At 44.2% G+C, this 14,622-nt stretch overlaps 1 protein-coding gene across 3 annotated transcripts in view; it reads right to left on the reverse strand.

Annotated features, from left to right (window-relative positions):
* The window catches only part of RAVER2 (ribonucleoprotein, PTB binding 2), a 38,564-nt gene that overhangs the window by 7,220 nt on the left and 16,722 nt on the right, over nt 1–14,622 (reverse strand). Inside the window, exons 4-10 of one of the 3 annotated variants that reach the window (XM_074545623.1) lie at nt 10,084–10,275; nt 7,917–8,043; nt 6,991–7,073; nt 3,675–3,779; nt 3,332–3,443; nt 1,980–2,206; nt 140–251 (exon numbers count right to left, since the gene is read on the reverse strand). In XM_074545623.1, coding sequence (XP_074401724.1) covers nt 140–251; nt 1,980–2,206; nt 3,332–3,443; nt 3,675–3,779; nt 6,991–7,073; nt 7,917–8,043; nt 10,084–10,275 — 958 coding nt within the window. The remainder of the gene's footprint in view (nt 1–139; nt 252–1,979; nt 2,207–3,331; nt 3,444–3,674; nt 3,780–6,990; nt 7,074–7,916; nt 8,044–10,083; nt 10,276–14,622) is intronic. The other 2 variants (XM_074545625.1, XM_074545624.1) reach the window with 2 other exon arrangements.

A 14,622-nucleotide genomic window follows, 5' to 3' on the forward strand; every position in this document is an offset into this window, starting at 1 on the left:
TTTGCAGTTTTGAGACACACTACAAGATTCCCTTGAGGATAAATGCTGTGGGCACTGGATTTACCAGGCAAGCAAGATTAATATTTGCCATGCCCTGGCTGTGGAAATGTGCAATGAAATCCCTGGAATGTTTGCTTACCTGGCAGACAGATGCCAGGCAAAACACTTGCCAAATTCAAGTAGGGGTTGGTGCTCAGGCGGATTTCCTTTGGGGGCTCCCCAAGCAGAGAAGTCTGTTTCTTCAAGGGAGTCTGAAAAATGGACAGTTTGCATTAAATTCATATAAAATTGGTCAGAAATAAGGTCAAGCAGCCTAGCAGGGTCTTGGGAAAAGCTTAGTCCTATGAAAAAAAACCCTTTTGAAATAAAATTAAACTTTTGAAGTCAATCCTTCACAAGTTCCATTTTATTTCAGCAATCTGCCTACACTTTTTTCTTCCAAATAGTTTTTTGTAGGAATGTTTCTCTTCAGACTGCAAGTTCCTAAAGGACATTACAAAACAAACAAACCAAAGAAAATCTTTATATGCAAGTGAAGGAATAATAATCACTCGAGCAATTCCAGATGCAGGGAGTGAACATCAAGTACAAGGCCAAGACAAAATCAACTCTTTTCACTTGGAGACACAAGGAAATGAAGGCCAAATGTCAGGACAATCATGAATTAAGCCCATGTTTCCCCAAAATGTTGAAGTATTGATGTATATTAAAATTATAATTTATTGTTTTATAAGAAAATAATATATACTATATATTATTATTGTTGTTATAAATTATTTTAGATTTATATATTAAAAAGGTACACTTTCTTAAGGGCACAAAAAATTCTGAAAGAATGAGCCCACCTAAATCCCATTCCATCATCCTTTCACACCTCACCTTCGAGGGAATAAATAATATTTTAAAAAACTGGTAATTGAAAGTGGAAAATTAAAATAAAGGGAATTGTACAGGGGGGACACAGGAGGGGTTAAAATAAAGGGAATTGAACAGGGGGGGCACAGGAGGGGTTAAAATAAAGGGAATTGAACAGGGGGGATACAGGAAGGGTTAAAATAAAGGGAATTGTACAGAGGGGGCACAGGAGGGGTTAAAATAATGGGAATTGTACGGGGAGGACACAGGAGGGGTGAAAATGAAGGGAATTGTACAGGGGGGATACAGGAGGGGTTAAAGGAAAGGAGGGAGGGAGGAAAGGAAGGAAGGAGAAAGAGGAGGAAAGAAAGAGAAGATAAAAAGGGGAAAGGAAAAAGGGGAAAGGAAAAAGGGGGAAAGGAAAAAGGGGGAAAGGAAAAAGGGGGAAAGGAAAAAGGGGGAAAGGAAAAAGGGGGAAAGGAAAAAGGGGGAAAGGAAAAAGGGGGAAAGGAAAAGGGGGAAAGGAAAAGGGGGAAAGGAAAAAGGGGGAAAGGAAAAAGGGGGAAAGGAAAAAGGGGGAAAGGAAAAAGGGGGAAAGGAAAAAGGGGGAAAGGAAAAAGGGGGAAAGGAAAAAGGGGGAAAGGAAAAAGGGGGAAAGGAAAAAGGGGGAAAGGAAAAAGGGGGAAAGGAAAAAGGGGGAAAGGAAAAAGGGGGAAAGGAAAAAGGGGGAAAGGAAAAAGGGGGAAAGGAAAAAGGGGGAAAGGAAAAAGGGGGAAAGGAAAAAGGGGGAAAGGAAAGGAAAGGAAAGGAAAGGAAAGGAAAGGAAAGGAAAGGAAAGGAAAGGAAAGGAAAGGAAAGGAAAGGAAAGGAAAGGAAAGGAAAGGAAAGGAAAGGAAAGGAAAGGAAAGGAAAGGAAAGGAAAGGAAAGGAAAGGAAAGGAAAGGAAAGGAAAGGAAAGGAAAGGAAAGGAAAGGAAAGGAAAGGAAAGGAAAGGAAAGGAAAGGAAAGGAAATTTCAAGGAAAGGAAAGGAAAGGAGAAGGAGAAGGAGAAGGAGAAGGAGAAGGAGAAGGAGAAGGAGAAGGAGAAGGAGGAGAGGAGCAGTGTGAGTGCACACGGCCCTTACCCCGGTGCCCGGCTCGCAGCCCTTGCCCTGCCCCACAGCCTGGGCCCGCAGCGCCCCGGGCAGCCCGGCCAGGGCCGCAGCCAAGGGCGGAGCTGCCTCGCCTTTGTCCGCAGCGGCCGCGTTGGGCCCGGGCAGGGCCTGTCCCACCATGTGCTGGCTGGGGAAGAATGGCAGCATGCCCATCCCCGCTGCTGCTGCTGCTGCTGGAATGGGAGCTGGGTTAGATGCTGCAGGCAGCCATAAATGGAGAAACTCTGCTGTTACACGGGATTTATTACAGAGGGTTTGCTGTGGGGTTAACAAGGGTGGAGGAGAACAATTCCAGATCTACTGCACTGCTTTTTGTTCCTTCCCCATCCCACAGGCAAACAGCTCCATTTCAAGCTGATTCAATAAAACTCTGACTTTTCTAAACATTCCCTGTGATAACTTTCTTAGTGCTTCCTGGCATTTTCAAAGAAAAACTGGGAACAACATCCTGGAGGATGCTGGATGGGAGCACAGGGGGAAACCCCACCTCAGCTGCCTTTGGGAAGAATTTCTTTCACTGAAAACTGGTAAGTGTTCTCCAAAAGGACAATCTGGGTATTTGGAGGAGCTTTCTGCCCTCCCTGGATGCCTTTTCCCTGCTCCTGGAACTGCCATGGCTCAGGGCAGGGCCAGGATTGCAGAACACAGGGAGCAGTGGAGGAAACAAGAGCAGAACATCCTGCAATGGTTCAGGCTGGGAGAGACCTTAAGGATCATCCATTCCATGGCAGGGACACCTCCCACTGCCCCAGGGGACACTGCAGGGATCCAGGGGCAGCCACAGCAAATCTGGCAATTCTATTCCTCCCTCTCAATCACAAATTCCTTCCCAATATCCCATCTAAATCCCCCCTTTTTCCCTTTTAAATCCATTCCCTGTCCCTCCATCCCTGTCCCCAGCCCCTCTCAGCTCTCCTGGAGCCCCTTCAGGCCCTGAGCTCTCCCTGGATCCTTCTCCTCTCCAGGGGAGCACCCCAGGATCCAGCTGATCCTTCCTCATAAATATTGAGGGCATCAGTGGCACAGGAATTTGCATTCCAAATTGACACCTGTCACAGACTGGCTGCTAAAACTCATTTCTTAATAAAATGAAGGCAAAGAGCAAATTTGTGGTGCCTCTTCAGCAACTCCCATTTACCTGCTTTGCAAAACCCCACAAAATGTCACCTCTAAATAAAAGCACATTCCAAGTGTACCCAAAAAGGAATAACTGAGCTAGCAGAGTATTTAACCAGCTGCTTTTTTTACACAGGGAGAAAGTCAGTGCAGAATGTGAGGCTGGGCATTTCTAGAGGTGTGGGATGAAATGAAATGTCATTTACACTTGAGAGCTTCTCCTCGTGCTGCCAGGCCTGAGCTGAGTGCTGGCATCACCCCTATGCCCAGCACTGTCTGCAGCAGCATGGCTGGAGGCTCTCCCAGCAAACCTGGTTTCTAAAAGGAAGAAGAGAAAACTGTGTAAATCATTACAATTATCTGCTCAACTTCCCACACTCTCAACCTCTTCAGCTGCACTGAAAGGATCACAGAACATGAAGGGGTTGGGTTGGAAGGGAACTTTAAATCACGGGCACCTGATTATATATATATTTATAACTATATAAATGATTTATTTAGGGATGATGGGAGGGCTCAGGGAGGGCAGAGCTGCAGGGGTGGCCTTACACTGTTTGCCTGCACGTTCTCCATCTTGAGCAGCTGCTGCTGGGGCAGGGGCAGCTGAGCAGGGCTCTGCAGCAGCAGGCTGGACGTGCTCCCCAGCAGTGAGCTCTGACAAAAGAGTAAAACAAGGGTTACCTGGCAGCCACACCAACATTTTCACACAGCACTGCTTGAAGGAATTAAACATTCTGAGTTAAGGACAATCATTTCCTCCACACAGCTATGTTTCCCCCCACAACAATCTCCATGAAATCCTAGCCCAGAGGCATTAAAACTGACAAATCACAGTGCCTGCACATTGGCAAGTCTATAAAATATTCACATTGCTCGTTCAGAATATTCTGGAGCAGTTTGCCACCAGAACTGAGCCACTGAATTAAGAACTTTGGGGCACCCTCTCCAGATTCTGTCATGGGTATATTCAACATTGTGAGCTCTGGCCAGCTCTGAGGCTTAAAATAAACCTTAAAAGCCATCATGATTGATGCTACAGGCCTGGGAGTGCCAGTAAAATGCAGGTTATTCTATAGGGTGTTGCACTAAAATAAACAGACAGGACACTGTGATCATGCCAAGTTCACCCTTTATTGTTTTAATCACCAAACCCAGGGAATGAAGAGAGCAAAACATCTCCCAAGTATTTCCAAGCCTTGGCTGTGTCTGGGTGGCAGGCTTAAATTCCTTACAGAAAAAACCCTTCGTGACTGAAATATGATCTTCTGGACTAAAATATGCTCTTCTGGGCTCAGAAATGTGTTTTTCCAAACAAAGATGGGCCATATCTGGATCAGTTATGCATCTATTTGCATTGTCTCAGTGATTTCCAGGGGAGATTTTGCAGGGCTGGTTATTGTCACCAGTCCTTCTAAACTTGGCTCCAGCAACAAAGTCAAAGTGCTTCTATTGCAAAACTTTCAGAAATAAAAGAGTGGAAAAAATCAGTTTGGTCAGAATCCTCAGGGGAAAGGCTCTGGATTAATCAAGATTTAACAAATTGCTGGATGTCTGAGGAAAATATCCCTGAGAAAGCTGAAAATGCATTATTTTGGGGCAGGATAACTTATAACTAAGAGAAATTAAGAGAAACAAGTTGAAAATAAGGCTACCTCAAGTTGAACAATTACTGGGTGAATAACCTTCAAATCCTCTCTGTTGAACCCTTTTTAAATCATTATTTTTAAATATTTATTCTCATTCTGTTACTTCACAAAGCCCTGAATATAAAAGAGAAACCTGAGACATGCAGGGAGCTAAACCAGCGTGGCTGGGGAGGGCTTTCAGTGACAACACTGAATTTCAAAATAAATAAATAAACAAATAAACAAACAAATAAATAAAACAGTGATCTGCTCCTCTGGCTTTAGAGAACACCCCAAAACAAACCACCCAAGAAGAGAAAAATGTGCCTTAGAGGAGAAATTCGATCATCAAATCCTTCTAAAATTCAGGTGTGGAGCTCATTAAATGAGAGGAAGCTCCCAGGAAGGGAAGGAGATGAAACTTTAAAATCTCTGGACAGAGAAAACACAGAGTTGTTTTGGCTGCAGCTCTCCCAAGGCAAAACCCACTGGAAAAGCCTTTGGATCATCATCAATCCCACTGTTAATTGTGGAAAAACATCCCTGGCTCCAGCTGGGAGCACCAAACACTCCCAGAGCCAGAGAGAGCAGCAGAAACTTCAACAGACCAACTGAAAATGTAATTTCAGTTTAAAAAAACCCAAAGAATGATGTATATTTTATATAGGGCAAAATGAAGCAGAATTTATTAAATTTAATATATTAACCTAGCAGTTTTTAGAGAAAAAATAGAAGAGCTCAATATACTTAACATAGGGAATATTCCTGCATTATGTCTATTTTATATAGGGCAAAATGAAGCAGAATTTATTAAATTTAATAGATTAACCTAGCAGTTTTTAGAGAAAAAATAGAAGAGCTCAATATGTTTAACATAGGGAATATTCCTGCATTTTATACTTAACATAGGGAATATTCCTGCATTATGTCTATTTTATATAGGGCAAAATGAAGCAGAATTTATTAAATTTAATAGATTAACCTAGCAGTTTTTAGAGAAAAAATAGAAGAGCTCAATATACTTAACATAGGGAATATTCCTGCATTTTATACTTAACATAGGGAATATTCCTGCATTATGTCTATTTTATATAGGGCAAAATGAAGCAGAATTTATTAAATTTAATAGATTAACCTAGCAGTTTTTAGAGAAAAAATAGAAGAGCTCAATATGTTTAACATAGGGAATATTCCTGCATTATGTCTATTTTATATAGGGCAAAATGAAGCAGAATTTATTAAATTTAATATATTAACCTAGCAGTTTTTAGAGAAAAAATAGAAGAGCTCAATATACTTAACATAGGGAATATTCCTGCATTTTATACTTAACATAGGGAATATTCCTGCATTATGTCTATTTTATATAAGGCAAAATGAAGCAGAATTTATTAAATTTAATATATTAACCTAGCAGTTTTTAGAGAAAAAAATAGAAGAGCTCAATATGTTTAACATAGGGAATATTCCTGCATTTTAGTTGGGTCTTTTCAAAGATCTCTAAGCCTGTGTTTGTCCAAAGTGCTGCAGAAATAATTGATGCTGAAAGGATTTTATTTTTAAAATGGAAATTTCTGAAATATCAGAAATAATAAGGCCAAGTGATGGACTCCAGTCCCTTGTAGGTATTTGTGTAAATCCCTACCACGAATAATAAATTCAATTTTTGACCCCTGAGAGCAGCTGAGCTCAAGGCAGAAATTCTGGTTGTGGGTGCATTTTCCCTCTCTCAGTTTCTAGCACAAACCCATCCCAAAGATCCTTCCCATTTTCTCTCTGGGAATTCTGGTGCCCATCTGGAATTACAGGAGGATTTGGGGGATTCATCAGTAAGAAATAACATCAGCAAATCTCTGTTTTTATGGCACATGCAGCACATTTGGGTCCCTGGAGCTTGGAAATGAAGCCAAGGCTGCTGAACTCGTTGGTTTTAAACCATAAAATCCCTCCAGGAGTGTGGATGGGCTGCTCCAAGGGAAAGGGATGTGCCAGGCCCCTTGAGAGCTGTTTAAAGAAGGATTTTCTGCCAGAAAATAACAAGTTTTGCCTACACTGGCAGGTTTTAAGTGCAAATTTTAGATAAAATAACTGCATTTTGGACAGTTAGCACTGCCTGCTTCCCCATCTCATAACCTTCCTTAGAGCTCCAACAAGAACACTTCATTTTGGCTTTAAATTCCTTAAAATTTTAGAATCTCTCCCCAGATAACTCTTTCGATGACAGGTTTTTTGTCACATACCTGATGAACTTTATTCAACTGCAAAAAAGGTGGCCCAACTGCTGAATTTATGAGGTGAGGTAAGCCTGCAGATGCTCCAAGAACTGTTTAAGAAACACACAAGAAATCAGTGAATTTTACCAATTAGCCAAGTAAAAGTCTTTAGAATTATCCTGCAGTTTTTTAATTTGCTTTCCAGAAAATTTTCAAGTGTACAAAATCACCACAAGGGAACGAGGGACTGGTTTAGGTTGGGAAAGGTTATGAAAGCTTTTGATGTAAAATTTCAGAATGTGAGAGCTCCTCCACACCTGAGAGTTTCACTGCTGAGCTGATTGCAGGCTCAGCTTTATCTGAAGTGCTTTAAATTCAGATTTAGCTGGAGTGTTTCTGCCCTGAAGTGGTCACTTCACCCCATTTCTGGGTTTCTTTGTAGCCACACTCTCAGCTCTCCCCATCTGAGCACTTCCACCATTTCAAATGTGATTAATTGGGGTTTATGTTTATTCCCATCCTCATTAGAACACAGAAATGATTCTGGCTGATGCTGTAATAAATACTCTGCACAGCTGTGGCAGCAGCCAAAAGAATAAAGATTTACATTGGCAACAGGAGAAAGACTCAGGCTGCAAAATTCAGATCTAAAATCAGATTGAAGTTTAACCAAGCCTTGTAAAAGACATTTCTTTCTAACCCCATTTCTAATGTGAATATTCAGAGCCCACAGAGTTCATACTTTGTTCAGTATTTGCAGGAACACTGAATTTTCCCCACACACAGGAGTGTAGCAAAGCACCTCTTGCTTTTTCTTTCATAAAAGGTGAATTATCTGCACAATCACACTGAAACAGTAATTAAATTAAATATTATTTCTACTTAATTACCCTGCAAAAGCCTTGCAGCACTGAGAGCAGGGTTTGGGTTTGCATTATTTCAGAGCAGCTTACCCGGTTTAACAGCGTGGCCACGCAGCTGGGGCTGCAGCAGCATCTGCAGCATGGCTGGATTATTAAAACTTTTCATGATCTGCACTGGATTTGGCTCTGGAAGCAAACCTTTCCTATTGTTCCTCATCTCCAGTGAGGAGAGAAAAAGTGTTAGAAGCAAGAAAAAGCAACAAATACATTCAAATCCCTCCAACTCCAATGGCAATGTACAGATTTCATATGACAAAAACCCATTTCCTTCCCTGTTTCCTGCTTTTTTTCCCCTCAAATGAAACACCTAACAAACGATTCCAACAAAACTTCAAGCACATTTCTTTTTTTTCCTTTAACCCCAGAGTTATCAGCAGAGGAGAATAAGGGATGCCTCTCCATGTAACACTGATCACATCCAATTTCCTAGGAAATAATGGGATAAGACACGTGGGTGTAAAGAGCTTTCTTCCACCTCGAGCATGAAATGAACCTGATTCTCCTGCCTTGAAATTTATCTTAAAGCTGACAAATTCTTGCCTCTGTGTTTGAAACCAAGTTTTAGCTCGTCCAGTGACTCATTCCCAGTCACTCTTGTTTTGAGCTGGGATGATTTCTCTTACAGGAGATTACATTTAATAAATCCCAGAGCTATGTGGGTGCAACTTTGTGGGATTTTATGGATATTTATTAATCCTCTTCCTGGACATCTTTGCTTGGGAAAGAGGCTGAACTGGGCTGATTATATGGAATTCCAGACTGGTTTGGGTTGGTTACAGCCCTTTACCATGGGAGGGACCCAACAGTGCTTATCCCATGGAATCACAGAATTCCAGACTGGTTTGGGTTGGTTAAAGCCCTTTACCATGGGCAAAGACCCAACAGTGCTGACCCATGGAATCACAGAATTCCAGACTGGTTTGGGTTGGTTACAGCCCTTTACCATGAGCAGGGCTCCAACAGCACTGACCCATGGAATCACAGAATTCTACACTGGTTTGGGTTGGTTAAAGCCCTCTACAATGGGCAGGGATCCAACAGCACTGACTTCACAGAATTCCAGAATTCCAGACTGGTTTGGGTTGGTTAAAGCTCTTTACCATGGGCAGGGATCCAAAAGCACTGACCCCACAAAATCACAGAATTCCAGAATGGTTTGGTTTGGGTTGGTTAAAGCTCTTTACCATGGGCAGGGCTCCAACAGCACTGACTTCACAGAATTCCAGACTGGTCTGGGTTGGTTAAAGCCCTTTACCATGGGCAGGGCTCCAACAGTGCTTATCCCATGGAATCACAGAATTTCAGAATGGTTTGGGTTGGTAAAAGCCCTTTACCAACCATGGCAGGTTTTTTTACTGCCCTTTACTACCATGGGCAGGAAGTGCTGACTTCACAGAATCACAGAATTCCAGACTGGTTTGGGTTGGGTTGGTTACAGCCCTTTACCATGGGCAGGGACCCAACAGTGCTGACCCATCAAATCCCAGAATTCCAGAATGGTTTGGGTTGGTTAAAGCCCTTTACCATGAGCAGGGATCCAACAGCACTGACCCATGGAATCACAGAATTCCAGACTGGTTTGGTTTGGGTTGGTTAAAGTCGTTTACCATGGGCAGGGCTCCAACAGCACTGACCCATGGAGTCACAGAATTCCAGACTGGTTTGGTTTGGGTTGCTTAAAGCCCTTTACCATGGGCAGGGACCCAACAATGCTGACTTCACAGAATTCCAGAATTCCAGACTGGTCTGAGTTGGTTAAAGCCCTTTACCATGGGCAGGGCTCCAACAGCACTGACTTCACAGAATTCCAGAATGGTTTGGGTTGGGTACAGCCCTTTACCATGAGCAGGAAGCGATGACTTTACAAAATCACAGAATTCCAGAATGGTTTGGGTTGGTTAAAGCCCTTTACCATGGGCAGGGACCCAACAGTGCTGACCCACAGAATCACAGAATTCCTTGGTTAAAACCCTTTACCATGGGCAGGGCTCCAACAATGCTGACCCACAGAATCCCAGACTGTTTTGGCTTGGCAAGGACCTTATATCCCACCCCATCCTGCCATGGCAGGGACACCTCCCACTGTCCCAGCTGCTCCAAGCTGGCTCTGATAAACCCCAAACGCTCCCCAAGCCCGGCTCCTTCTCCCAGCTCAGGCATGAGAAGCCCATCCCAAAAGCCTTCCCAGGGATCTCACCATCCTCTGTGCTGCTATCAGGGCTGCCAGGGTGCTCCTGCCCGGGGCTCCAGGGGCACAGAAGGACACGTGGAGCCTCCTGCCGTGGATGGTGGCGCCGTCCATGGCGCCCCGCACGCTCTCCGCCTGCTCCGCGCTCTCGTACTCCAGCACCGCAAAGTCCCCGCTGCCGCCCTCCTCGTCCTGGGCAAACTGCAAGGGAACAGCTCCGGAGCCAGGGAAGGGGAATTGCAGCAGTAAAACAGCTCCAGAGCCCATGGGAAATGGGAATTGCAGCAGTAAAACAGCTCCAGAGCCCATGGGAAATGGGAATTGCAGGAGTAAAACAGCTCCAGAGGCAGGGAATGGGAATTGCAGGAGTAAAACAGCTCCAGAGGCAGGGAATGGGAGTTGCAGCAGTAAAACAGATCCAGAGGCAGGGAAATGGGAATTGCAGCAAGGGAGCAGCTCCAGAGCCCAGGGAAGGGGAATTGCAGCAGTAAAACAGCTCCAGAGCCCATGGAAAATGGGAATTCCAACAAGGGAACAGCTCCAGAGCCCAGGGAATGGGAATTGCAGGAGTAAAACAGCTCCAGAGTCAGGGAATGGGAATTGCAGCAAGGGAGCAGCTCCTGAGCCCATGGAAAATGGGAATTCCAGCAATAAAACAGCTCCAGAGCCCAGGGAAATGGGAATTCCAACAAGGGAACAGCTCCAGAGGTAGGGAAATGGGGATTCCAACAAAGGAACAGCTCCAGAGGCAGGGAATGGGAATTCCAACAAGGGAACAGCTCCAGAGGCAGGAAAATGGGAATTGCAGCAAGGGAGCAGCTCTGCAGCCAGGGAAGGGGAATTGCAGCAGTAAAACAGCTCCAGAGCCCATGGAAAATGGGAATTGCAGGAGTAAAACAGCTCCCAGAGTCAGGGAATGGGAATTCCAGTAAAGGCATAGCTCCAGAGGCAGGGAATGGGAATTCCAGGAGTAAAAACAGCTCCAGAGGCAGGGAATGGGAATTCCAGCAAGGGAGCAGCTCCAGAGCCCATGGAAAATGGGAATTGCAGCAAAGGAACAGCTCCAGAGGCAGGGAATGGGAATTGCAGCAATAAAACAGCTCCAAAGCCAAGGAAGGGGAATTGCAGGAGTAAAACAGCTCCAGAGCCCATGGAAAATGGGAATTCCAGTAAAGGAACAGCTCCAGAGGCAGGGAAATGGGAATCCCTGCAATAAAACAGCTCCAGAGCCCATGGAAAATGGGAATTGCAGCAATAAAACAGATCCAGAGGCAGGGAATGGGAATTCCAGTAAAGGAACAGCTCCAGAGCCCATGGGAAATGGGAATTGCAGCAAAGGAACAGCTCCAGAGGCAGGGAAGGGGAATTGCAGGAGTAAAACAGCTCCCAGAGTCAGGGAATGGGAATTGCAGCAAAGGAACAGCTCCAGAGTCAGGGAATGGGAATTGCAGGAGTAAAACAGCTCCCAGAGTCAGGGAATGGGAATTCCTGCAATAAAACAGCTCCAGAGGCAGGGAAATGGGAATTGCAGCAATAAAACAGCTCCAGATCCCAGGGAAATGGGAATTGCAGGAGTAAAACAGCTCCCAGAGCCCAGGGAAATGGGAATTGCAGGAGTAAAACAGTTCCAGAGCCCATGGAAAATGGGAATTCCAGCAGTAACAGCCCCCAGAGCCCAGGGAAATGGGAATTCCAACAAGGGAACAGCTCCAGAGGCAGGGAAGGGGAATTGCAGGAGTAAAAACAGCTCCAGAGGCAGGGAATGGGAATTCCTGCAATGGAGCAGCTCCAGAGCCAGGGAAATGGCAAGTCCAGCAATAACGGGTCCTAGCACCCCATGGAAAATGGGAATTCCAGCAACAACAAATCTTGTGGAAAATGGGAATTCCAGCAGCTGCCCTGCAATATTGCACCTGTCCCCTACAAGATCCTGCACAGCTGACACAACCAAGGTCAGCATTTCCCCCAAACGATGAGGTTGTTTTCTATAAACACTGGAAATAAGTTGGAAGTCACACCTTCATCTACCTGGCATTCATGTTTGCAGACTCATGGTTATCTCTCCATGTTATCTGCTCCTTCCTTCCATTATCTCCTCCATTCCCACCTCAGCATGGAATGCATCCATCACACACTCAAACAGCAAAGCAGCAATGAGCAGCAAACTGTAAATCCAGCTGGATGCTGCAGCCAGTTTGGTTTTGCAGGGTAATTATAAACTCGTTCTTCTTCATTTTTTTCAGGCTGCCATATTCCAAGTACTGCTCACTGTGGGATCTCAGCATCTCAGTCCTGAGGTACTGAGCCACCAAGATCACCCTTGGGGGGTTCGGGAGTCCTGGAATGTTCCAGAAGTGTCTGGTGGCTGGACTTTGATCCTACACAGGAGACGACACCTGTATGAGGACAGGAGGGTTTCACCGGGGTGAATGGTGAAGGGATTGGTTAATTAGAGAGTGAGACACAGGGTTTAGGATTTCTGTACAGGGGGGTTTAGAGAAGTAAGATGGAGGAATTGGGGCGTGTCCTGTCCTTCTTCTTCTTCTTCTTCTCCTCCATCTTCTGTGGTGATGGTGGCACTTTGAGATTGGTTGTTACTAAAAGTGCACCGGGCAATAAGGGTGAAAGGTATTGGAGAAAAATGATAAATATTGTACACGTAACCATGGGTATAAAGATAGGTGACTGCCCGGAGGGCAGCACAGTGTGCTCATGGCTGGCTGCTGAGCAGAGCTCTGTCGGGCTGAAAGAAAATCTTTTAGATAAACAATTAATAAACATAAAAACCGAAAGAAGAACTGAAGCCTCTTCTCGTCCTTTGATACGCGGGCTGCCCCAAGGCCACTTCGGGCCTTTCCAGGCCCTCCAAACAGCCAAAAACCAAACAGCTCACCAGGGTGCAGGACAGCTGCTGAAACATGCAACAATGCAACAATGCAGCAGGATCTGGTGCATTTTGGGAGCAGGGCAAGGCTGTGCCTGTGGGGGATGCCAAGAGAAGATGCCAGACTGATCAATCAAGCAGACTGGAAAAGGGCTGACGTGGCAAACACTGCCCTGGCCTTTGTGTGCAGACTTTGGGAGAGAATGAGCAGATTTAAATCAAACAAAAAAACAGGCTGGGAAGGGAGGGATGAAGCTTAGGCAAAAATCTCCAGTCCTCAGATGAATGGGGATGATAAACTGATCCCAGCTCTGGTGTGGAAGAGACAAAACCTCCTCCAGATTGCACTGGATAAAAACAAGCTCAGCCCCACAAACTTCCCCTGACAACTGAAATAGAAATGTGAAATATCTGGAAGAAAAAGAGGGAGGTCAGGGCTTTACAGCTCTGCAGAACAGATATTTCATACATAAACACATTCTATTTTCCTATTTGATTTTGATACCAGTTCAGCAAAGACCTGAGGTGCTGCTGAAAAGAAGGGTTTGAAGCTATGGAACATTTGTATTTTAGTTTCAGCTGCAGTGAAACACAGTTAAAATCTCCCTTAACACATTCCAAGTGCAGCCACCAATATTCCTGTAAAGATTCAGGAACTTTTCAACTTCCCAAGTAAAGAGCTACTGAAAAAAAGCTATTTATTCCTATCCAAATCAGGCTGGAGACCTTTTAGTGACAATTCAAAGTTGACAGAAGAAAGCAATGAGGTTTTCTGGTCCATTTTGTTGAAACAAAAGACAAAACACATTTTTCCCAATATCCATGTGCAAGTATTTAGCTTCAGCTCCTCCTGACAGAATATTTCTGTTGTCAGTAGAGGAGAAATCACAATGATTTTTAAAAAAAGAGGTAACTTTGGAATAAGATGAAGAAATCCAGAATTTGTTTCATGAGTTCAGGTAAGAATTTTGGGCAAAGGATTGTGATGAAATACTGCATGAGCTCCCAGCAGAACTAAGGCATGGCAGCACCACAAGAGCTGCATTAAAGTTCTCCAGAAAAAAACCAAAACTTTTCTCAGTCATTCTCTATAGGAATTCCCCCCAACTGAGGTTTCTGCTTCCCTGGTCTCTCAGTTTTTCTGTCTCTACCAATCACATCCACCCCTTTTGTTTTGTTCACCTTTTCTTGGCTCCTCCTCCTTTGTTTGCCCTCAATTTTCAGGCTGTCTCACTCATAAACCCCTAATTAATTAGCGACCATTCTCTTCCCTTTTTCACCTATCAAATCTCAACTATTTCTTTTCCTACCTCCACCCTCCTGTATTTTATAGGAACTGATGTAATGCAGACACTCTCCTTGCCCACACCAAGTATTACCCAAGATTTATTATGATTTAAAAGGTAAAAAGTCAATTTTTGAGTGCTTCCAACCGCCAGTCAGTGAAACCCATCTTTCCCCAAGAAATCTGTTGTTCTTTGAAGCTCAGAATTTTTAAAGGATGGTGAAAAATTGTTGGGGGAGCTGATAACAACCCCAGATTATCTGACAGCTTCTATCCCTGACAACAGCCAAGAACCTTCCTCAGTTAGGGAAAATCATGTTAAATACTCATATATTAATTATATGATTTATTTTGCATCATCTGAACTGTTGCACTTGTG

This window comes from Zonotrichia albicollis, chromosome 8 (genome assembly GCF_047830755.1).
Source record: "Zonotrichia albicollis isolate bZonAlb1 chromosome 8, bZonAlb1.hap1, whole genome shotgun sequence".
NCBI lineage: Eukaryota > Metazoa > Chordata > Aves > Passeriformes > Passerellidae > Zonotrichia > Zonotrichia albicollis.